The sequence below is a fragment of the Natrix helvetica genome, assembly GCF_964273705.1.
Source record: "Natrix helvetica genome assembly, chromosome: 2".
Lineage (NCBI taxonomy): Eukaryota > Metazoa > Chordata > Lepidosauria > Squamata > Natricidae > Natrix > Natrix helvetica.
Genome location: NC_138552.1, coordinates 151,199,383 through 151,223,563, shown reverse-complemented (window position 1 = coordinate 151,223,563; position 24,181 = coordinate 151,199,383). Strand labels below are relative to the sequence as shown.

Sequence of the window (24,181 nt, the reverse complement as noted above, 5' to 3'; positions counted from 1 at the left end):
TTTTTTAAAATCTGAATTATGGGTGTCAGCAAATAGTCTATTGATGATAAATTTAGTACTGTAGTGCTATTTAAAAATGACTGTTTGTCTGAAATCCTTATGAATACCTACAGGTTTTTTTCCCTTCTGAACTGAATCTTCGGATGGCCAATGTCAATTCTGAAGACTATGTGTTTGAAAGCATTACTGGGTAAGTGATTTTCCCTGCAAATTTAGCTCTTGCACAACATCTGAATGCTCTTGCAAGCTTGTCTTGACACACCTCACATTTGCTCCGTCCTCTTGCTCGTGCTCTGCTTTGTGAAATGAAAGACTGAATCCCCGAGTGGTGAGATTTGGCCATTCCACTCCTAATCCCTTTGGAAATATCACATGAATCAGAACACATACACAAGAATGTGCCTAGGTAAATTGAGGTACTTTTCCGCCCCTGGCTTGATACTTAAAAGTATGGCGTTGCGGATTGTAAAGCAGTGTGGCCTCACAAAGGAAAGCAGGTGGATTAATATTGAGTCTGTGGAAGTGTATTTCATTGCTCTTTTGGTGTACCATAGAAAGTGAGGTGTGAATCAGAAAATGCTTCTACCACAAACACATTAGTGGGTCTCAAGAGCTTTTTTCATCACTTTAGTCACAGTGTCTCTAATTATTAGAGACACTGTCTATTGGAGGAGAGTTGAGAGTTTCATTGAATCAGACAATGAAAACGAGGTGCTTTGAAAGCATTATATAAAAGTTATTACTTTACTCATTACTTTCTAGGCAGCGTTTTTTTCTCATTCTACACAAATATAAACTACTGTAAACCAAGTGCAGATTAGTGAGTGTAACATCTTCACAGCAGTTGAGCAATTGAGATACATCAGATTTTTAAATCAGAGTACCAAATTCTAGATACTTCTGGTGGCATTTTTAAAGTCTGCAAATCCTCTGCCTTGTTCCTAAAATTATAAGAGAGGATCCAGATGATGTCATTTTAAATTTCCAATCCTGTATTTCTCACATATCTACCATTTATGGTCAGTCCCACTCAGTGGTGTATTAACCATTCTGCAGACTAAGCATGTGCTTAGGACACCATGCCCAAGGGGGCACCACAAAGTTGAGAAAGAAAAAAAAACCCAATGAAGATTTGTACAGTATGTACAAAACAGGGGGAGCACCAAGATTTGTCAGTGCTTAGGGCACCAGTGAGCCTTAATCTGCCATCGGTCGCCAGTATTGAGTCTTCAGCTTTAATATCTAGCACATTGGGATTGGTATGCTTGGATGATTTCATGCAATACGTTGTTTCTAAAACTTCCTGTTCTGAATTTTTCCAGGAACAACTTTGAATATACGTTGGAAGCTTCAAAATCACTTCGGCAGAAGCCAGGAGATAATACGATGACTTATCTAAACAAGGGGCAGTTTTATCCCATTACACTGAAGGAAATTAGTGGTGGTGAAGGAATCCATCAACCCATCAGTAAAGTCAGAGTGAGTTACAACTAAGGAAAGTGTGAAGGAGAGAAGCTAATGGCAATAGCATTTCTGGTGTGCAAAAGGGGAAATAATTTGTTTGTGGATGACCCAAACTTCTTATGGGCTACCCATAATTTGAGGGCTATAAATAGTTCATAACTATTCTCAATTGACTTAGATCTGATCCATCAACTTATTTCCCTTCTTCTTAGCAAGTTTTTCCTTAGAATATATAGACTTTTTTGCTTGCCGTCTGGGAAGCTGTATTGTAGTGTTAATCTAAATTAACCCAGTATTTTTGGACCAGGTGTGTACAATTCTTTCTTTAGGTCTTGACAGTGGTTGTTAATTAAATCAGGCTGACAAATAATTACTACCTTCTTCATTCATAATATTCACATACATCAAAACACCTATCTATGAAAAAGTATAAAATCATGAACAATGACAAAGTTTTGTGGCTGGACTGGTTTGATTTTTGCAAAAACACGCAACCGATTATTATGATCCTATAATGAACCAGACTTCCTCAGTGATACTTAGTAATCCTCATTGCAAAGAGCAGGTGTTTATTTCTAACTTTCCTAAATAAATGGGAGGTTCTTCCTTTCTTTTGGAAGAATATATGGGACATCTTCAAGTACCATTGAAAGGCAGAATGCTATCAGCCTACTTAACAAGAATATTCCATTATTTTATTATGATGCTGCTTCCTAAACTATTCCAAGTTATGATTTTTTGAAATGTTATGACATTATTGTCTGAGGACTTTTACTTTTGCTGCCGTTGTAGAACTATTTCCAGAACTTTATTTTTCAGCCTGTGATATTTTTGAAAGAAAGGTGTTGCTGTTTTGGATTATAGATGGAGGAAGTACTTCAGCCTTTTCTCTGGTTTTCAGGCACCCTTCAGGGTTAATTCCTTGTGGCTGCCATTGTCGTTCTCAAATCTGAGAAGCTTGTTCTTCTAAATCTGGAAAGTTCACTTCACTTGCCCCTCAGAGCCCACAGATAAAGAAGGAAGAGATAAATTTCCAGAGTTGCTAGTCCTGGGTCAATGATGGCTAACCTTTTTGCCATTGCATGCCAAAAGCGGGGGGAGCGCAGGGGGTTTCGTGCATGCCCACACCCATAATTCTATGTGTGCAATCCCCCTGCACAAGCACATGCGACTCCCACCCTCTCCCCACTTTTGGCTCACGATGGACCTACTTTTCGCCCTCCTCTGGCTCCAGAGGCTTTCTAGCAGCCTGGGGAGGGTGAAAACGGCCTCCCCCGCCCCCCTGGAGGCCTTCCAGAGGCTTCAGGAGACTTCCCTGAAGCCTCCGTAGGGAGAAAAATGGCCCAATGTGCAAAGCGGAAGGCCAATGTGCAAAAAACAGCTGAAAATGAAGGTGCACGCTGGAACTGACAGGGCAACACCTTGCGTGCCCTAACAAATGGCTCCACCTGCCACCTGTGGCATGCGTGCCATAGATTCGCCGTCATAGTCCTAGGTAGTAGCTATCCACCCTTCAGCAAAAAATGGGCACCCCCCTCACCATATGGTTTTTCTGTTAATGAAGCTTTTCTGCTCTCCCCCCCCCCCCGCCTTTCTCTTTCCTCCTCTTTGCAGAGTGTCATCATGGTTGTATTTGCTGAGGATAAGAGCCGGGAGGATCAGCTCAGGCACTGGAAGTACTGGCACTCCAGGCAACACACAGCTAAACAAAGGTGCATTGACATAGGTAAGAAGCTCTCAAGTAGCAGGTGCCAAACGCAACTTAGCAGGTTTCAGGTCTTGTGTTTGCTTGTGAGCTCAGGACCATCTTCAGTCAATGGTTCCCAATCTTTCCTGGCCCTCTTTTGGGGTTAGATGGAAATCCAACTGCCCATCAGGATATTTTTGTTTGGGAGAGAATTACAGATTTAAACAAATAGACCAATCTCTGTCGCTTGATCAGTTGACCAGCCGATTGATTGATCAAATGGATTCATAGTTGAGTAACAGAAGTTTGAACTTGTTCTTTATGTAAAAAAATGATTCTGATGATGTATGTTGCTTACAGCAAAACAGGCCAACAGATGAAATGTGAAATGGCAATTTGGTTTAACTTTGAAGATAATTTACATTAAGAGACAAAGATGAAATGTTAAAGAATGGGATGGGGAATTTGAGAAACATATTTAGCAGTGGAGTTGATGTTATTGTAAGAGATTAGAAATTAAGGGCGATTAAGGGTGTTTATGTACTAAGAAAAAAATAAGTTTAAGATAAAAAATATAGAAAGAGAATAATATGGCTGAAATTGGAAACAGAGATATGATGTAAAATGGATTATGTACAGTATATGAGAGGGCATAAAAGAAAAGATCCGGGCAACACTTTGTTCAAAAAATATGTAAAAATTTGCAATAAAAATAAAAACCTTAATTAAAAAAAAGAAGTTTGAATTTGGAATGGATTTTAAAAAGAATCTCTAACGCTGAAAGCTGGAGAATGGTTCGTTGGGTGGACTGTGCTGCAAGCTTCTGCAAGGTTGCTCAAACAGAACGGGATGCAGCTGTTACAATTCTTGTGCCACACTGTCTACCTATATCAAGTTTATCGTATCTGAACATCGCAGAAATTTTAATAATCCTCTTTTCTGAACTTCATTAAATTTTCAGTCATCCCCTCTTAGAATCCTCTTTTTCTTCTATCCCTCTTCCCCAAAACAGCATTTTTTTTTCATTCTTAATCCCCAAACCCCTCAATGTTGCCTGTATTTCATGCCATCAATCCTGGAACCTCTTGGCTCTATAAATCAGGATTGGGTTCTGGCCGGCTTTACTGCCGGTTCGCTCGTGCGTGTGCTTTGCGCGCGCATGCGCAGTTCAATTAAAATTGTTCTGCGTAAGTGCAGAACTAAAAACAAGATGGCGGCAGCAACCGGGGAACTGGTCTGGGGGCGTGGCAAGCCTGGGTCGCTGCTGGTTCCAGCCACCCAGGCTGCCATACCAGTACCGGTTTGGCCGAACCAGCCCAAACCGGTAGGAACCCACCTCTGTATGGATCAGAAGTGGTGACTCAGTGCAGAGGGGAAAGACACTCTTCACATGAGCAAAGTTGCTATTGCTTCTTAGTCAGAGCTCTCAAAGGACGCTTTGAGGTTGCAAAACAGGTTCCAAGATTGAGTCGCTGGCAGAAGTCAAGCCTTAGGTACAGTTTGGGCAAGGAGATGAAAGACGACATTAGAGATACCCATTTGCTTTTAGCCAAGCTGTGATTGGCCCATTTCCAGCTCCTTTGGTTTGAAGGCTGGGTTGCAGTCAATCTTTTTTTTTCTTCCTCTTGTAAATAAAAGTGGGGATTAATCCTTAGCCCTTAAAGGGAGACGCACATGCAAATTTTCCTTTATTGTGAGATTTTATGAAGAGCAGCCATATCCTGGTTGTGCTGTCTAACATTTTTTAGAGGAGAATTGAAGGCGTAACAAAGGCAGCAGGTATTGCCTGTCTCCTTTGCTATTTCTTAATTTCATTTCCTGCATTGTACTTAAATCAAAACTTAAAGGGAGGCCCAAAGAAACATTTAGATTTCTTTTGTCTTCTCTAAGACAGTTCAGAAGAAAAATGACTGTTTGCTTAATTTGGGTCTTGTTTTGTCAGTCAACTAAGCTATTTTAATATATTTTCCCTCCTTTATGTTGTCAACAGCTGATTATAAGGAGAGCTTCAACACCATAAATAATATTGAAGAGATAGCCTATAATGCCATCTCCTTCACTTGGGACATTAATGATGAAGCAAAGGTAAGTGCCAGGGCTCTTCCTTCATGACCCTTCTGAGTATTAATGAAAGAAAGGGAAAGCTTAAGTTGAGAGCCAGTTGTCTCTAGTTCTGTGATGGCGAACCTATGGCACGCATGCCACAAGTGGCACGTGCAGCCCTCTATGGACATGCGAGCTGTTGCCCCAGCACATCTCCAATGCCTATGCGCGCATGCCTCCTGTCAGCAAGCTGATTTTTGAGTCTCCGCATGCGCAGGAAGCATGTGGGAGATGTACATGCATGCACAGGGGTAGGGGGGGTCATGCGTGCACGCGTGGGGGGCAGGGAGAGCATGGGGGTATGTGGTGTTCCCCCATGCCAGAAGGCTTCAGGGAGGTCTGCTAGGACCAAAATGGGGCGTGGGGCGGTGGCACGTGCATGCTCAAGTGGGCGGGGCACAGGCTAGAAACAAGGAGACTGTGAATTCTAGTCTTGCCTTAGGCATGAAAGCTGCTGGTGACTTTGAGCCAGTCTCTCTCTCTCTTTCTTAGCCTATGACATCAGGCTTGGGTTACAGGCTGGTTGGACAATTCCTGTCACAACCAATGAATCAATAGTTGGGTGGTCCCAAAAAACCAGCACTGACATGGGTAAGAAGCTCTCTTGTGGGAAAACACTAGAAAGAAAACAAAAATTAAGCTCATAGCTCTCTTAAAAACAAACTATGATTAAATTGCTGCTAAAAGATTGTCAAAAGCTTTCTGGGAAAATAAACTGATGAAAGCGTCACAGCTTGGATTATGAAATGGCACGAAGCCCAAAAAAGGTGACCCTTTTCTGACTAATTTTTTCCCCCTTGCCTCTGGGCTTAGTCTGATCAAAAAAGGCGTGAATGAACAGGAGTCAGTCAGAAAGTGCACTAGGCCTTTTTGGTATTCTTCCAGCAGAAGGCAAGGTGGTTGGTTCAGCATCTGAGACTGCTGCTCCTATTCAAACACATAGCTTTCAGTCCTCTCAGTTTAAACAGAGGTGTGTTTGCAGGCTGGAACTTGTAGTCCTCTGCAAATAGTCCATCTCCTCCACCAAGTGTCCTTGCATGTCAATCGAATGGAGTCATTTTTCATTTTCCATTTGCCCCGTGGATATCGCTAGATAGACTCATGGTGATGTCACCTATGGAACTTTCCTTGTGTTTCGGTATGGAGCTTTCAGAGAATGATGGGTAACCATATTTGCCACTCAGAGTCTCCTTGAACAGGCGGCATATACCTTTAATAAATATAATAAATAATTCTCATATTTATTAGACGTTCAAAAGAGAAGCAAAATTTCATCAATGAACAATAACCAAAATTGTGTTATTGAAGGTTTTTCCAAGCCACTGGTTTGATCTTGATCGGTTCTTGTTTCGTTCAGAATATTCTCAACTTTGGCAGAAAAAAAAGATATTTAGAATTATTTGAGATATTAAAAGAATTCTCAAATGATTCTGAAATAATTTCTTAGGATTTGGTGGTGCCTTTCACACTGGAAGCCCATCAATGCTCATGATGTTTCTAAATTTACCAATGTCTTAGGAGAATTCTACCAAGTCTTAGGTGCAGCAGCAGTGATCCAGGTCTCTTCTAGAAATGTTCTTAACTGGTACCTGTCCAGGTACATTAGTCTCAAATTCCCATAAACATTAGTCAATATAGCCAAAGATCTTTGTCCGCTTTGGCTGAATTAGGTGAGTTGAAGACCAATGTATGTGGAATGAATTTGGGTAGAAAAGGCGGATCCAATTGGTAATCTGATATGAGCCATATAAAGAGCAAGTATAGATCATGGAAAGGGCAGCAGTGGAAAGGATCTTTTCACCAGGAATCCTATTGGAACTAATAGAATCCTGATCTGATAGAGGGCTTAATTGCAACGGGGAACTAAAGGTGTGCCACCGTTTGATCTATTTAATTTAAAAAAAAAATACTCTCTAGAATTTAGAACAACGGAGTTGGAAGGGATTTTGAAGGTTTTCTAGTCCAACCCCCTGCTTAGGCAAGAAACCCTACACCACTTCAGACAAATGGTTATCCAACATCTTCTTAAAAACATCCAGTGTTGGAGCATTTACAACTTCTGGAGGCAAGTTGTTAACATTGATTAATTGTTCTAACTGTGAGGACATTTCTCCTTAGTTCTAAGTTGCTTCTCTCCTTGATTAGTTTCCACCCACTACTTCTTGTCCTGCCCTCAGGTGCTTTGGAGAATAGCTTGACTCCCTCTTCTTTGGGGCAGCCCCTGAAATATCTACATTAATAAACCTCTGCATTTGCCACTGGATTTCAAGAGCACTGCTTTCCTTCCTGAAGAATTTAGGGCTGGGTTATTTTCAAGGTCTGCCTTTTGCTAGAGATCAAAAGGAAGAACCCCTCTTGCATGGTTCTGTGTATCCCTCTATTTAGGAGAAATAAGTACAAAAAAGTAGCATCCTGAATATGAACAGTATGCCAAGACTTTTGGGCTAGTAATCTAGCCTCCTTGTGTGTATATATCTATGTGTACATATAGGGGAATATGGAGACGGCCTTGAGGAATGAAGTGTTAAGTAAACATCAGTTTAGCCCTGGTGTGATAAAGAAACACATGATAATCCTGAGTTGATTCTGTTTAGTATCAGAGAGAAACTGTGACATGTTTTTAAGATTCTCTCGCTATTATATCCTAAATAGCGTCCTAGAATACCTTGCCTTTCCTGATCCCTCAGCTGCAGCACCTGTAACAGGTGTACAAAAAGGACTGCAACATTTCAATATGCATTTCTGTCTGCATATGTTTATTTGGGCGGGTGAGGAAAGACTGCTGCTCTTTCAAATGCCATTCCTCATTTTCTCTCAAACAAGAAAGAATTCCAGAAGCCGTTTCTGCATCTTCTCCTGGCTGGTTTAGAATAAAGAAACTTTGACAAAATCTGTAAGTGAGAAGGAGCAGCTAATTGTCAAGTATCACCAGGAGAGATTTGGAATTGGGCTACCTCGTAAATCAGGCTCCTTTTCTGGATACAGAGCTTTCTCCCATGTCACTCTAGTCTAGATTCTGAACTTAAGAGTATGGTTTCCAGAGCAGTTTTAAACTGCATTCAGATCAAGAGTTATTTGTTGAAGAATTGAACATCACTGGAACTCCATATACACAAACCTTAGCATTGATGGCAGTATTGTATATATAACTCAGAGGGTAATATTTTTCATAGTTAATCAGAAGGAAGTCCCGTTTTCAGTAGGATCTATTCTCCACGAACAGTTCTTAGGACTGCAGTGTCAGTCTTTCTAGAGCAGGGGTGTCAAACTGGATTTGAGGGCAAGATCAGCATTGTCTTCCGCAGGCCTCCTGTGCCCTGTTTTGGGTGGCAGAGTGCTGCAGGAGGCTTTCCAGGCCGAAAACGGGGTGCATGGGAGGCAGAGGCACCGTGGGCTGGTCCTTTGCTATTTCCACGCTGGCCCCACAGGCCAGATCTAAGCACCCCGCAGGCCTGGATCAGGCCCGTGGGCCTTGAGTTTGACACCCCTGTTCTAGAGAGTTATCATAATATGTTAACTATAATCTGAAACCTGGATTAAAATCTCTGTTCAGCTTTGAATAATTCACTTTATTGATGTGTTGAACCACTTTCTCTCAATCTGTTCCTTTCATCTCTGCACATACCACGTGACTTTTGCCTTTTTAAGTGTCTTTGAATAGTTGGGTATACTTCCAAACAAAGCAGTAGACTGTTGCCATGTACTATATTTATTTTGCAAAATCTAGGGGTTTCCTAGGCCTTTATATAAACAAAAATAATATCCCAAAGTATCAGGCTAGAAAATGAGAGACCATGAGTTCAAGTCCCGCCTTATCCATGAAAGCCAGCTGGGTGACCTTGGGCAAGTCACCCTCTCTCCGCCCAACCCACTTCACAGGATTGTTGTGGAAAAATTTGGAGGAGGAAGGTGTGTTGGATATGCTTGCCACCTTGTGCTGTTAGTGAAAAATAATACAGGCAAGATGCAAATTAATAAAAAAATGAATTAAAATCACTTACAAAAAAAAAAAGAGTTGGGTGAGGCAGAAGACTGAGCAATATATTCCTTAAACAGTCAAGCAAGGACATAAGGGAAGGATCTGTTGAGTATGTTTCCTGCCCTACCCTCCCCCCCATCCCCACTCCTACTTTGAATGCTTCAAAAAAACATGAGAATCACAAGATTGTTGCCCTTTTCTTAGCTGCACCTGACAGATGATCTGGGCAAATGTTCAGAGGAGAGGAAATGGAAGGCTTTCACAGTTGAATTTGGCAGGGGACTCTTTAAGGAAGGATTTGTGGGCAGAGGAGGAGGTGATTAGGGGATGGGCATGAAGCCGTTCCAAATTTTTATTGCTAAATAAATATTCCCTCCTCATCAGGTAAAGCCTGATGTGTTTATCCATCCAGTACGTCAGCATATGCTGATGCTTAAAATGGCGTAACTATGAGGCAGATCTCACACGCCAAGGTTTCCTGCATGGCAATCTCTAAAACATGGTATTAATCTTTATTGCGCTATTTTTTAAAACTGAACTAATTTTTTTAGGGTTAATTGAAATCCGGTAGTCATTGGAGCTCAAGTTGAAAGAACCCTCTTATTAGTTCATTTCTGCATCATGCAAATTCACCTGGTGTCTCTCTTAAATAATCCTTGAGAACAGGTAGAATGAGCCAAAGGCTAACAAACAAATAATTCATCTTGATCGGTAGCTGCAAGGTGTTTCAAAACTTCTAAACGCTGGCAGAATATGCGAGTGCTACACTGTAAATTGATAGTGGAGGGAGCATGGGCATTGATGGCCAAAAATGTACAAGTTGTACTGCAATTCTATACATACCTATTTAGTTAAACGCCATTGTACATATTATATGGGGCTTATTACCAAATTGGGGGTGGTGGTACAGATTTGCAGGTGGACAGTCTAATCCTAAACTGTGTGCATATGAAAGAGAACGATCTGTAACATGGCCAACATCATTCCTGTGTTCATATCAGCTAAAGTGAGAGCTAGCAAGTTGGTAGATAAGGGTGAGATGTTGATCCAGAGCCCTTGGGAGAAATGAAGGGGTTTGGGCTCCATGTCATTAATGTCAGTTGCTTATTACCTGTCAGGGGTGAAGAGTCAGGACTACACATTAACTTCTAGTTAAGCTGATTTAATGCTTATACCTATACACAAGAAACTAGTCAACTAATGTTCAGCACTAAATTGGCGCTAGTAAGAGTTAATGGGATTCAAAAGGGGTTGGACTTAGAACGTTTATGTTAACGTAATGATTCCAGGCTGATTCCTCTCTTGACTCTGTTCGCAGGCTCTTTTCCTACACTACCAATAAACATATTGGTAGCAAACCTCTTTCCTCAAACATTCTGTAGATATATTGATAACGTTGAGGGACATCATTATACCATCCTAATGTCTTTAGTTGAAGGAATTAAAATAGCTGTTTGTTATCGTGAAATGTGTATGTATGTTGGAGTTTTACATACCCGGGTTGGCCTAATTGTGAAGACTTGTAGGAACAGTCTATTGCTCCCTTCTTAGAGAAGTATGGCCTTTACTTCAGAAAAGTATGATGTTATTGAATATTTCCCCCCCACTTTCGGTTCCCAGATTTTGCAGAAAGTATCGCTTATCCTTGGCTGTATTTTCTGGCCGGGAAGAATTGTGGTTGAATAGTATTGGAGTCAAAATGTTAGGAAAGGCTGCTGCAGAACAATAATGAATATTCCCCTTTTCCATGTCAACAGGCCCAAGTTTTTTTTTTTAAAGGATTCTAATTGAGTTTGATCTTATAACATTATCAAATAGCAGGAAGCAAAAACAGATTTCCCATAACTATTTTGGATTGCTGTATTTCTTATTTAATCTTTTCCTCCTCCTTCAGAAAGAACAGATTTGACAGTGAATCTTGATCAGATTACTGGCAGACAGAGCAGCAATTCTTTCTTAGCACTCTGATCTTATCAGGAAGAGATCTAGCCAATTTCCACTATTTTCATTACATGGTTCATTTGACTGCTCCATTTATTTATTTTTAATCACAAACAAAGACTTTTATGTGGTGCTGTGCACGGGGAAAGTAGAGACAAAAGCTGACTTAAAGTGAGGTTCTTACTACATTTCTTGGGTGGTAAATCATGATAGCAAGTTTTGCATCATTTAATTCAGAGAAACTTCATTTAACGCTGTTAACTTGAATTGGCACAAATGTGTGGCAGGCATAAATTCAGTGGTGTTTTGGAGATGAGTGGAAGAACCGGCTAAGAAATAAAAAGATAAGCAGTCCTTTGAGATGAGCTTGACCTCCATATAGACTCTCGGCAACCATCTGGAAATGGTTTCTCTTTGCCTCCTTTTGAGGTGTTTATTTCAGACTTCTCAGCTTAACCCTAATGATCTCACACCCAACTACTAAGTAGGTTACACCTCACTTTGCCTTTTCAAGATTAGTCAAAGTCAACCAGTTAACATGTGCTAAACAATGGAGAACAGAAGGGAAACCAGTGACGTGCAGTCAGGTGAGGCAAGTGAGGCACAGCCTCACCACTCTCATCATGAAAAAAAAGTAAAAGTAAAAAGCTGAGCTAGTTGCTGCCTCACCGTGGATGACTCTGCTTAACCTCACTGGTGCTCTCCCTCCCCAAGTGTAGTGAATTCCTCCCCAGGCCCCCATTCATTTCTCTCTCACACACACACAGCTGGATAAAACTATATAAAAATCTAGCCCAGCTTCACTGATTACAAGTTTGAAAAGGCAACATGGCTCCACCTGCAATCAAACTACACTTGGGGAGGGAGAGCACAAGCGAGCACTGAGGAGACCACAGGAGGAGGCAGGAAGCCAGGCAAAGAGCCATGCTGTAGTACACACACTTCCCCCCAGCCTCTTTCTTTTGGAAGGCTCGGCTCCCCTCCGGCTTCTCTGCCTCTCCTCTCACCCCAGCCTGCCAGCAGGAGGTGGTGGGTGGGCTTTATTGTGTTCCAGGCATTTCCCACCCAGACAGCAGGCTGCATTTGCAATGGTGGAGGTGTTTGGGAAAGGCAGCAGGGGAATGGGGGGGGGGGATGGCAGAGGAGCTGCTTTCAAGCCACTGGAAAAGATATCCAATCCAACTTTTGTGTGTGTGGGGGTTTGTTTGAGAGTGAGTGAGAGAGGGAAGGGGTAGGAGAGATAGTCCAATCCAACTTGTGTGTGTGTGTGTGTGTGTGTGTGTGTTTGAGAGAGGGGGAGGAAGGGAGAGAGGGAGGAAGGAGTGGAAGGAGAAGAAAAAGAAAAAGAAAGAAGGAGCAAAGGAGAAAAACAAATGCTGTCGCTTTAAATTGGAACTGAGCATGCCTGGCTGTGGAATTATGGGAGTTGAAGTCCACAAGTCTAAAAATATTTGAAACTCAGCACTGTGTCAGTGCCTCACCAGTCATAAACCTCACCGCACGTCACTGAGGGAAACATACTGCATTTTTTGGAGTATAAGACGCACCTTTTCCTCCCAAAAAAGAGAGTGAAAATCTGGGTTTGAATACAGCATTTTTGGCCTACTGAAACCCTGCCCCCTTTGCAAAAATGGACGTGCAGAGAGTTTGGGAGGCTTGCAAAGTGCTCCTGGGGACTGGGGAGGGAAAAAATGAGCAAAACCCAGGGTGTTTTTGCTCCCCCCCAGCCCCCAAGAGCACTCTACAAGCCTCCCAAAGCCTCTGCATGTCCCCCTTTTTTTCAAAAAAATAGTCGTTTTTGCAAAAAGTGGGCCATTTTTTGTTCGTTTTTTGTCCCCCCCCAGCCCCCAGGAGCACTCTATAAGCCTCTCAAAGCTCCTCATGTCCTCCCTTTTTTTTTGCATAAAATGAGACGTGCAGAGGGTTTGGGAATCCTGCAGAGTGCAAAAACTTTTTTTTTTAAATGTGCATCTTATACTCCGGTGTGTCTTATAGTTCGAAAAATACGGTATATAATATCAATTAGTTAGAAAGGAAGATTGAAGGACTTACTGAGAATAAAAAGAAATCAGGAAAGATACATGACGGTCCATAGGGTAGCTTACTTCAAGACGATATCCCTCCATGAGATAGCCAGCACCAAGTTAGGAAAAGCAATTGTGTAAAAACAAATACAAACATATCTATAGCCTGGTTCTTAAAGTATTGTACAGTATTGTTTTCACTCTCCTTTCCCTCCTTCAACTGGTCCCACTTTTCTCATTACAAGGTTTGTATTTCATGGCCATTTGGCATCTTACAGCAGATTATTGCTTCATCGTTTTGCAGTGGGTTTGAAAAGAAGCACACAGTACTGTACAATCATTTGTCTAGACGTAGTTGCAGGTTTCCAAATAATTAGCCATAAGGGTAACTTGTGACAATAAGCCTCTAAAAATGTATTCAGCAAAAGCTAGGTTGTCTTTCTCCTTGAAATGTCTTCTATTGGTGGATTCTTGAATGGTGGGCTCCTTAGCTTTGTTAGCTTATTTGCAAAGTTATGAGTTAGGGTTAGGGTTAGAGAGCGAAAAGTGTTGGAATGTACGCCATCACATCTGTTTATATCTATCTCATAAGAGAAATTAAGATATTACTCCAGATCAGGGGTGGGTTCTGGCGGTAGTCACTACTGCCGGTTTGCTCGTGGGTGCTTTAAAAAATTGCTCTGCGCATGCGCAGCAGCAAAAAACAAGAGGGTGGTGCCTACGGCAAGAACCAGTTCGGGGGCGTGGTAGGCCTGGGTCGCTGCCAGTTCCAGCGACCCAGGCGCTACAGTTTCGGCCAAACCAGTCCAAACCGATAGGAACCCACCACTGCTCTAGATGATTATTATCATCAGTTTATCACTGTCTATATTGTAGGTGTTGTTGTGGGTTCTTTTACCCAGCAGAGTGTGTGTGCACATCAAAAGACCCTTCCTGGAAAAGACCATCACATCTGCTGAAAACACAAACTGGGAAAATCTATATCATGGGGTACTGCAAATGGCCATAAATGCAGGCAGTTGCAGAATGCCCAAAATGCAGTCACGTGATTGGGGGGGGGGGGGCGGCTGAGACATGAATTTGAATTTGGGTTATAAGTAGCTTTTTCACAGTCCATTGTAACTTTGAATGGCTGCAAGTGGAGAACTATTTATGTAAGCCAAATCCCATTCCTTAGTGCAAAGTTTGTAAGAGGAAACACACCCACACCCACACCATGTAAAACAATGATTATATCATGAAGAGAGCCAATCTAGAATAGTGGTAAAGACATCAGGCTAGAGATTTGGAGTTCTACTCCTGCCTTAGTCACAAATCCAGCTGGGTGACTTTGGGTCAGATGCTCTCCTTCAATCCTAGGCAGAATAAAGTCATGGCAAATCACTTGTGAAAATCTTGCCAAGAGAACTACAGGGACTAGTCTAGGCAGCTGCCAGAGTCAACACTGACTCAAAGGAGCCTGTGCAAAGGAGAAGAATATAGAAAAGAAAGAAAGAAGGAAAGAAAGGGGAAAGGGGAAAAAAGGAAAGGAAAAAAAGGAAAAAAGGAAGAAGGGGAAAATGAAAGAGAAAGAAAGAAAGAGAAAAAGAAAGAAAGAAAAAAAGAAGAGAAAAAGAAAGAAAAAGGAGAAAGAACTCTGAATAGTAATTAAAATGAACTACACATAACAAAACCCAATCCCTTCTCAATAGAAAGAATGATCACTATGATAAATTTAAATACCTATATGGAATTTCTACACCTGTACGTCATTAAATTTATCCTATAACAGTATAACATATTATCTTATTTTTAGAATCTAAATCCTTTTCAAAAATAGATAACAATAATATCTTGGACCATTTCTTAAAATAAGGAAGGTGAGTTCCTTTTCTAGCTAGCTAGAATTATCCTCTTTGTTGTACCCCAGACCTAAAAGAGTCAAAGTCTACATGGGATGACAAAATGCACGATTTAGAATGTAGTTCAGTATCATATTGAAATTCTTAAATATAATATTTCTTTCCAAAGTTATATTAATGAATGTATTAATTTGAAACCAAAACAAAGCTGTAACAAAACAAGACCAAATCATGTGAGTTAAAAGAATGCTCACATTTCTTACATCGGCAACCAAAGACAGTTACCGACCGTTCCTTTTTAATCATTTTAAAACAATATTTTAAATTTAATTTTTAAATCACGGGGAATGTACTTCACAGTTTTTAACACGTGATTTCCCAAAATGTGACATTGTAATACAAAAAGCAGGTATGGAGTGGGGCAGGACAGAGACTTTCCTTTCTCCTGCATTGGGCCCGCTATCACTTCTTCCAAAAACTCCTTTGCTCAGCATGTGGTAGTGGGACTTACTAGTTCTGGCAATTGATAGAATAAGGCATCATCCTCCACAAATCTTATCCTCGCTGTTAGCGTTTCTCTCTTGATTATCATGATATTCTTAAACCAATTACTTCAGACTGGACAAAGTATGGCAGATTGGACAAAGTCGGGCAATAGATTGGCTGGCTGGTGAATTCTGGGAGTTGAAGTCCACATGCCTTAAAGTTGCCACGGTTAGGAAAACTAGAAGTAGGGAAAGAGTAGACTAAGGATTCTGAGTCAATGCAACACAATTTATTCCTTTTAGCCCAGAAGAAGCTTATCTTGGGTTGGCACAGAGACTCAACACTCTGACTGTGTGGGAGAGAGCAGGAAGAAAGGGAAGGAACTCCTGTTTAAGAGGCATTGTAGCTTGATATGGAACAACCTCTTATTTTTCATCCCTCCTTTCCAGTGGTTGATCTATCACTGTAAGCTTAAAAATGAAATAAAATTGATCTAGCGTGTACTACCAATTGCTGCAATGGTCACGTGTCAGTCACTTTTTCAGTGCCATTGTAATTTCAAACAGTCATTAAACAAACTGTTGTAAGTCGAGCATTACCTGTACTGTGGATACATTTGTGGGAAAGCTCCAACCAGCCTGTGGCACAGGATGGGTAACTCCCTCTGTGTCAAAAGCTGCAAGTTCTGACTCATTGGCAGGCTGGGTGAGATCTCCAGTCATGTGGTGACATCACCAAATAAAGCGGGCCTAACATTTTCTTTTCATCATTGTGACCACTGAAAGGTAGAATTGGACCAATTCATCTCGCAGAGGACTTCTACTCTAATTTTCATTTGTATTCGACTAAGTCGAAAAATTGCACGGATAAAATTTAGCTATATTACTGATCAATGTGACACAGTTTGGGAGTCTTTATTAAATGGAGGGTTTGAAGCAATGTAACTTCTCAGGTTTTTTGTTTTTTCATTCCAGGCCTGGCCTTGGCACCAAAGAGAGAAAAAAAATGTGCTGTCAACATATGGCCATTTTGAGGATAGATTTCAGCGGTGCAGTCTCCAGAGAAAGAGATAGGATGCTGGGAGCAGTTCAGGCTTCCCTTCTGTAATATAGAATCATTTAGAATCACGTAGGATTCTCTTAAAAGTAAAAATGGAGGACAGCAGCTCAATTATTACAATTAATATATTGATTATATTAATGTGCTCCTTTAGATTATGAGGTCACTTATAGCTGCAAGGAAGTTTTTTTCCCCTCGTGACATACTCAAGTCACCTGGATCTTCAAAATAAGGTGTTGCCCCTTTTGCCTGTATAACCAGTTTGGTTAGGATGAAATGAAACGAGAGACATATGGATGAGTCAGTCACACTTGGCATTTGTGATAATTCAGACTGTAGCACAGGCGTTAGCAGTCTACTGCACGTTTCCTTGAAAATACATTGTAATGTGTTCAGGGGAATGTGCTGAGAGTAACAGTGCAGAGGATTGCAACTTCTTGTTCCTTCTTCCTTGTATTTGCAATTCACAGCCTTCTGATCATTGCTTTGAGTAGATGATTTTTGGGCATTGCTCCCTCCTTTCCCATTTCCATTTGGGTATGTAGTTTTTTAAAAAAGAAGATAAAGGTTTCCCTGTCCAGTTGTGTCCGACTCTTAGGGCGCGGTGCTCATCTCGATTCCTTGGCTGAGGGAACCAGGGTTGTCCAAAGTCATTTGCTTGGTCATGTGGCCAGCATCGCTATATGCCAAAGGCTCACTGAACACTGATACCTTCCCACTGAAGTGGTACCTATTAATCTATCCACATTTGCATGCTTGGGGACTGCTAGGTGTTAGGCACAGGTTTTACTTCATTGCAATATCTTAATATGTTTTATGGGTAATCTGTTATGGCATTTTCCAGCTAAAGAACAAGTAACAATATTTCCATATGCAAAGCAGTCGCTTCTTACTTGCCCAAGCTGACAAGTAGAAGGCCTAACACAAAAGGAAAATGGGATTAGAAGAAAGAGAAAAAAAACCCAAATTCTTCCATAGTTAGAATACAGCAATCAGCATCCATCTGGAATAAAAATAGTTGAAGAGCCATATGAGTTGATGTCTTAGCATTCAATAGAATGACATGTTATCTTCCCAGTTTCCTTTCTAAAGTACTACAATCTTATGAAATGGCTGCTTTTCTTCAAACCGAACCACTACAAATCCTTGCTTATCACTGATCTCTCTCTGCTGAATTTTTTTTCTGCTACTCTGAATTTCTATCATATTAATAAATATAAAAATAGAATTTCTATCTTAATAAAAAAAAGAAAAGTGCCCTAGATGATGCAGTTCTAATTATTTTGGATGACAAGCAATAGGAAACTGATCGCTAACCACAATATGTTTAATTAGCTAAAGCTAGTTAACGTTTAGCTTTCATAACTTTGCCGTGGAAAGATAATGAAGATGTAGGAGAAGCTGCGGTTTAACTAGCTAGTAGTCTTTTTTCCCCCTTATAAGTGCGTGCTTTAATGCTGCTCTAATTGCAACATGCTGCAGCCAATATAATCTCAAAAATGAAACAAGGTTTATATAATTTATAACTTCCGCCACCAAAGTCAGGCAACCCAATTCTGTTCAGGTTTACACCAGAGAGAAAGCTTGTTTGAAATTCAGTGAGGTTTAATCTCTGGAAAATATATGGCACCGTTTTAATCGTAACACATCAAAAGTGTTTACTCAGAAATCAACCTTAGGGAGTTCGGCCTGGCCTACTCTGTAGGATGTGTGCATAGGATTATCTGTGTATATACGCAATCTTAACTGATCAATTTACTGAATAAAGCTGGCAACCTTTACTTCAACCAAGAGTGAGGAACAGCCAGGCCCAAGGGTTGGATTCTGGCCCAGACTCTCTCCCATGGGCTGAACTCCGTTTAAATTGGGGCAGCAGGAGCCAAGCCCTGCCTCTCAGGAATGAGGCATCAGGGCTTTGAAGCAACTTTCTTCGTTTCTTGAAACAGGTCTTGTAGTTCTTCCTTGCCCTGCAGGGAGGAGGAGCACCTTTAAAGGCCGGGCCCAAAGCAGTTGGCTTCTACTGCCAGAGTCCCTGCTAGACCAAGTGCAAGATCAGCTGTCTGCACCTTCCTCCAGGGATAAAAGTCTGTGGCTGGGCTCCCCCACCCCACCCCAGGCCCTCCGGCTTGGCCCAGATTATAAGGAAGACAAGGGAGGGGCCATACTTCACACAGAGGTTTTCCATAAACTGTTTATTCACTCACTCTCCTTTCATAGATGACAACATTACTCCGGGTGTGGGTTATATGAAAAGAATCTTCATAATTAAAGTTTATCTCAACAGGTCATGGCACTGGATTGTCAAATACCATTTTTAATAGTGACCTAGCTACTTGCGGGATCGCATCCTACCGCACACATCCCTGTGACCAATTCGCTCTCACAGGGAGGGACTCCTCCTGGTGCCGTCCACCAAGCAATGCCAACGGGCGGCGCCTAGGAGTAGAGCCTTCTCTGTGATGGGCCCAACCCTCTGGAATGACCTCCCTCCCGACATTAGAACCACCACCGACTTCCGCTCCTTCCGTCAAAAACTAAAGACTCACCTGTTTCGACTAGCCGGCTTGGCCCATCCATAGTTTTCATCTCACCTCCTGCCAGATATTTTTAGTTGGGTTAATTTTAATTTTTTGGGGTATTTTTAGGGGTTATTTTTAATATGGTTTTAATAGCTTTACTTTAAGATACAGTCTTTTAACCTCCTCATCTAATTTAAGGATTTGTGTATTTATATTTATTCCTATGTATTTGTGTTTTAATTTGACTGTACACCGCCCCGAGTCCCTTTCGGGAGAGGGGGCGGTCTAGAAATCCAAATAAAAGTAAAAAGTAAAAGTAGGTTGTCCATCCTTCTTACTAGGAAACTGCTTGCCTGTATCTGGAAGACTCCAAATGGGTTTCCTCCCTGTGAACAGCAAACTTTGAGACATAGTTCAGTGGGACTTGCTGAATAGTTTTCTTTTAATCGTATTTCTAAACTTTAATAACTCTTTCAGCTGCTGCCACAAAAAAAGAACTCCTTACACATATTTGATTACATTGGCAAGAGAATCTTTCTGGTTGGTTGACTGTCTGTCTATATATTTATTTATCTATCTATCTGTCATGTATCATCTGTCTGTCCATCAATTCCTCTGTCCAGCTATCTATGTTGCTTACAATGGGGTTAAATCACTTTCCTCAAAGTTAAGGCAGCTAACTTTTACTGAATATGCTTGATTACTTTTCCTGTAATTTAAAAGAAGTGTCCCCAGTTCATTGACTTGTTCTTCAGACTACTTAACCTCTGTTAAATCTCTCATGAGCTTCTTCTTTTTTTTCAGCCTTCACTTTTCCCATCAAATTTCCCTCAAAAGTTTCCTGGGCTCCCTTCAAGAACAACCAAGTCAAATAATTTTTCCAATTGTCTGACAGATTTTTTCATAGTTTAAAATCTCACTAATTATATTACTCACGAGCTTTCTAATTGCTAATAGAGCTTCTGACCAATCCAAATAGACTTTTACAGTATATCAACCATTTTTAAAGTCCCAGCTTGGATCTTCTTTTCCTAACAACCCTAATTAAGCAACTATATTGCCACCTATCTAATGCAGTAAGAAAAATAGATTTCTACCTTTCCATCTACATTAAATTTCCTCTCAAAGGTTACTTATGGAATACAGTGATTGCTAATACAATACAATACAATAATACAATACAATAGTAGAGTTGGAAGGGACCTTGGAGGTCTTCTAGTCCAACCCCCTGCCTAGGCAGGAAACCCTATACCGTTTCAGACAAATGGCTGTCCAACATCTTCTTAAAGACTTCCAGTGTTGGGGCATTCACAACTTCTGGAGGCAAGCTGTTCCACTGATTAATTGTTCTAACTGTCAGGAAGTTTCTCCTCAGTTCTAAATTGTTAATGAATATATTCTTTCAAGTTTCCCTTTGGTTGCTGCTAAAAAATTTTTTTTGTAGCCTAGATTGTATCAACTGCTCCCAGGACTGCTAAATTGTACAAAATATCTCCCATGGGATTATCCATGTTAGATCTGCTGACATGGTATTTCTAGGCAATTGAGGTACAGGAGTATAATTCCCATTTATTAAAACTCATTGAATGAATAATTCTCAGCATTCTTAAGTGTGGGAAAAATATTACAAAGCGAACACACCCACTTACCTAGGCAGACTTATGGCATATTAATTTACCTCTGTGAATTCCTGAATAATGCTCTTGATATTTTTCTGTGTTACAGGTGCTGTTCTTCCATTAGGTTTTCACAGACTGCTATGTATCTATGACTATTTTTTTCCTTGTAAACCATTGTCTCTGTTTTATATATTACTGTCTTGTGAGAGATACTTTGAAATTTTGTAGATCTAGTTTTTTTGTTTTTAGTTCAGCTACTTTCTCAAAATTGCTACAGCAACTTTTGGTGAGCTGTATTGACAGGGAAGGGAGCTCCAGAAATTGATTAATCAATCAAATGTGTAATTGCAGTCATAGACTGTAAATTGAAATCATAGTCATAAATCAAGTCATAAATTGAAATCTCAGTATATACAGCAGAAGGGCTCATGTTTAGGGAAAGCATTTATAAAGTTTACATCAATATTGTGTGCAGGTGCCCTCTTCTCAAACTTCACCACACATTTCTGAGCAGTGAAGTGGTGGTGATGCTTAACTTGGTCAATGTTGTTGTTTTTTCCTTCTTGAAGAGGAATAGGAATTATTCAATATTTTTTAATGGGAGGATTTACCAAGAACAGTGAGAGCGGCAAGCTTTGTTCAGTGTTTATTGGCTGTTCTTAATGCAAAAATGAGAGTAGAACAACATACTGATAGTTTTACCATCTTTTTTTGCTTTTCTAATATCCTGCTTGACCTCTCCTTCCCCCATGTCCCAAGAGAAAAATAAGAATTCTTTTTTTTTTGAGTGTGTAATGAGATAAGAAATATGTACTCATCTCTCCAGAAAATACTTGCAGGCATCTTGACTATGAGATACTTTGATCTCTTTATTTTGGTTTTGAAATATAGTATCTGTGGTCACAGTTTGATAGAGTGTGCCTTCTCTTTTCTTATTCGGTGAAGAATAATGATGCCCGCATGTAGCAGTTCTTATGTGCATGCACTGAGCAATTTTCCAATAATAGATGCCCTGGGGATTGCTGAGTTTCCCAAGAATTGTCAAATTTGCTCACACAAGCAGGACCTCAAAATGAATCAGCACGTATACTTCATACGTAGTCTCCCCCAGAGGTGGGTTTCTGCAAGTTCGGCCCAAATCGGGCGAACCAGTAGTGGCAGTGATGGGAGGCTCCTCCCACTCACCCGGACGTTTCTGCACATGCGTGTTGCATTACGCATGCACGCGTTGGGCGCACGAGTGAACCGGTAGTAAAAAAAAATGGAAACCCGCCACTGGTCTCCCCCTTTCTCTTATGATCTGCATTTAAGGACCAGATTATAGAAAATGTTTATCAAAACCCACAAGCCAATTTTCATATATCTAAGAATGCGGAATAGTCTTCTAAAACCAGAAAGACTGTCATAAGAGGAATCTTGCTATACAGGCTGAAGGGGTTGAACAGCTTCACCAGCTACCTGATTCTTCAGCAACTTTTCGGTGGTAAATACCTAGCATAGTCACCTAGCTTTCTTTTTTCCTTCAAAGCACAGATTCAAAGATTCTCTCCCCACCAAAAAGCACCAATTTTCTTAAATTCACTTTTTAAAAAAAGCTATGAGGCTATTCACATGACTCAAAATACTCCTATCGCTGCATGTTTTGTTAATCTGATTTTAAAAGTAGAAACTTATTTTAGATAGCTAACTCAAAAGTCGCTGAAACACCTCCCTGATCCTCACTTTTTGTAAACCACAAAAATGAAAAGAGCTTACAGAGCAATCACTACAAAAGGTAGCATCTATAGTTGACTTCTATTTGCAGACAAGGGAGAGACCTCCAAATGATTTGTCACTCTAATGTTAACAAGACAGGTGGGTTTGCTTTCAGACCTACCGTGTTTCCCTGAAAGTAAGACCAGATCTTATATTAATTTTTGCTCCAAAAGGCACATTAGGACTTATTTTCTGGTTAGATCTTATTTTGGGGGAAATAGGGCACTAAATGCATCTGGCTGATGATCTTAACTGGGGCATATTTTGGGGTGGGGCTTATGAGAATCCTGAAAAATCATACTAGGGCTTATTTTCTGGTTGAGTCTTATTTGGGGGGAAACACCTTAGTAAGCGAGGAGACTGACACATATTGGATTGTTTCGAAGTTTGCAGCAAGGCTGCCTTTCAGAGGGAAGAGAGGTTGCTTTGACAAACAGATTATAGAATATGGAGCATTCTATTGACCACAGGGCTGTCATTGCATTCACACTAGTAATTTATTTTCTTTACAATGCCTTTTATGCCTTTAGTGATTCAAAACCTTGTCTCCCAGCCCAGTTTATTTAAGCTCAAATAACCTGATGTTGATTTTAATATGTGATAATCCAGATATTAGGTCTGTTTTGTTTTTTAACTCATGTTCATGTGAATGACTATTGGATATAAGTTCTCAAGAGGATGTGGCTTCTGAGGAAAAATACATGTGCAGAGTTGTTAGATATTATTGTTCTGCAGCAGGGTGGTGTACTTAAGAGTTGATACTGACTTGATAGCACCATCAATGAATCAGGGTAATAATAACATGGAACTAAACCACCTATAGGGGTGTGATTGCTCACAATTAAAGACACTGAGCTTGTCAGCTGGAAAGCTGACAGCCTGGGTTTGAGATCCAAGTGCTATGCAACAGGGTGAGCTCCTATTCTTGCCCCAGCTCCTGCCCACCTAGCAGTTCAAAAGCATGCAAATGCAAGTAGATTAACAGCAGTGATGGGTTTCAAATTTTTTAAGAACCTCTTCTGTTGGTGTGGCCTGCTTTGTGGGAGTGGCTTGCCGGCCATGTGACTGAGTTGGGAGTGGCTTGGCAGCCATGTGACTGGGTGGGCGTGGCCAACTTGTAAAATGTGGTGAAACTCACTTAACAACACTCTTGCTTAGCAACCAAAATGTTGGCTCAGAAACTGGCATTTGAAGCACGCAAGTCTTAAAGCTGTCAAGTTACAAGACCCTTGCACCCCTAACCCTTTAGAAAAAAAACCCCAGGGGTGTTCAAACTTGACAGCTTTAAGACTTGTGGACTTCAACTCCCAGAATTCCTCCTCTCGCTCTTCATACTGCCGCTGTGCGGATGGGCAGGGAGAGGGAGGGAGCTGGAACCGGTTCTAAACGGCACTGTAGTTTGTGGAACCTCTTCTATAGAAGAGGTTAGAACTGGCAGGAACCGACCCCTGATTAATAGGTACCACTTTGATGGGATAGTAACAATGTTCTGTGTGCCTTAGCGTACAGTCATGCTGGCCACAAGATTATAGAAGCGTCTTTGGACAATGCTGGTTCCCGTGGCTAAGAAATGAAGGCAAATACTGCCCTCTAGAGTCTGACACAACTGGACAGTGGAAACCTTTACCTTTTCTATACCACATATATTTTTACATTTTTTTTTCATTTGCAATGCAGACTTTTTAAGAGCAGGGATTATTTTTA

The 24,181-nt window shown here is 40.9% G+C and overlaps 1 protein-coding gene across 3 annotated transcripts in view; it reads left to right on the top strand.

Moving 5' to 3' along the window:
• GRHL1 (grainyhead like transcription factor 1) overlaps positions 1–24,181 on the top strand; it is a 62,864-nt gene that overhangs the window by 16,511 nt on the left and 22,172 nt on the right. For 2 of the 3 annotated variants that reach the window (XM_081944997.1, XM_081944996.1), the window contains exons 5-8: positions 114–190; positions 1,323–1,479; positions 3,079–3,190; positions 5,142–5,236. In XM_081944997.1, coding sequence (XP_081801123.1) covers positions 114–190; positions 1,323–1,479; positions 3,079–3,190; positions 5,142–5,236 — 441 coding nt within the window. The remainder of the gene's footprint in view (positions 1–113; positions 191–1,322; positions 1,480–3,078; positions 3,191–5,141; positions 5,237–24,181) is intronic. The other variant, XM_081944998.1, reaches the window with a different exon arrangement.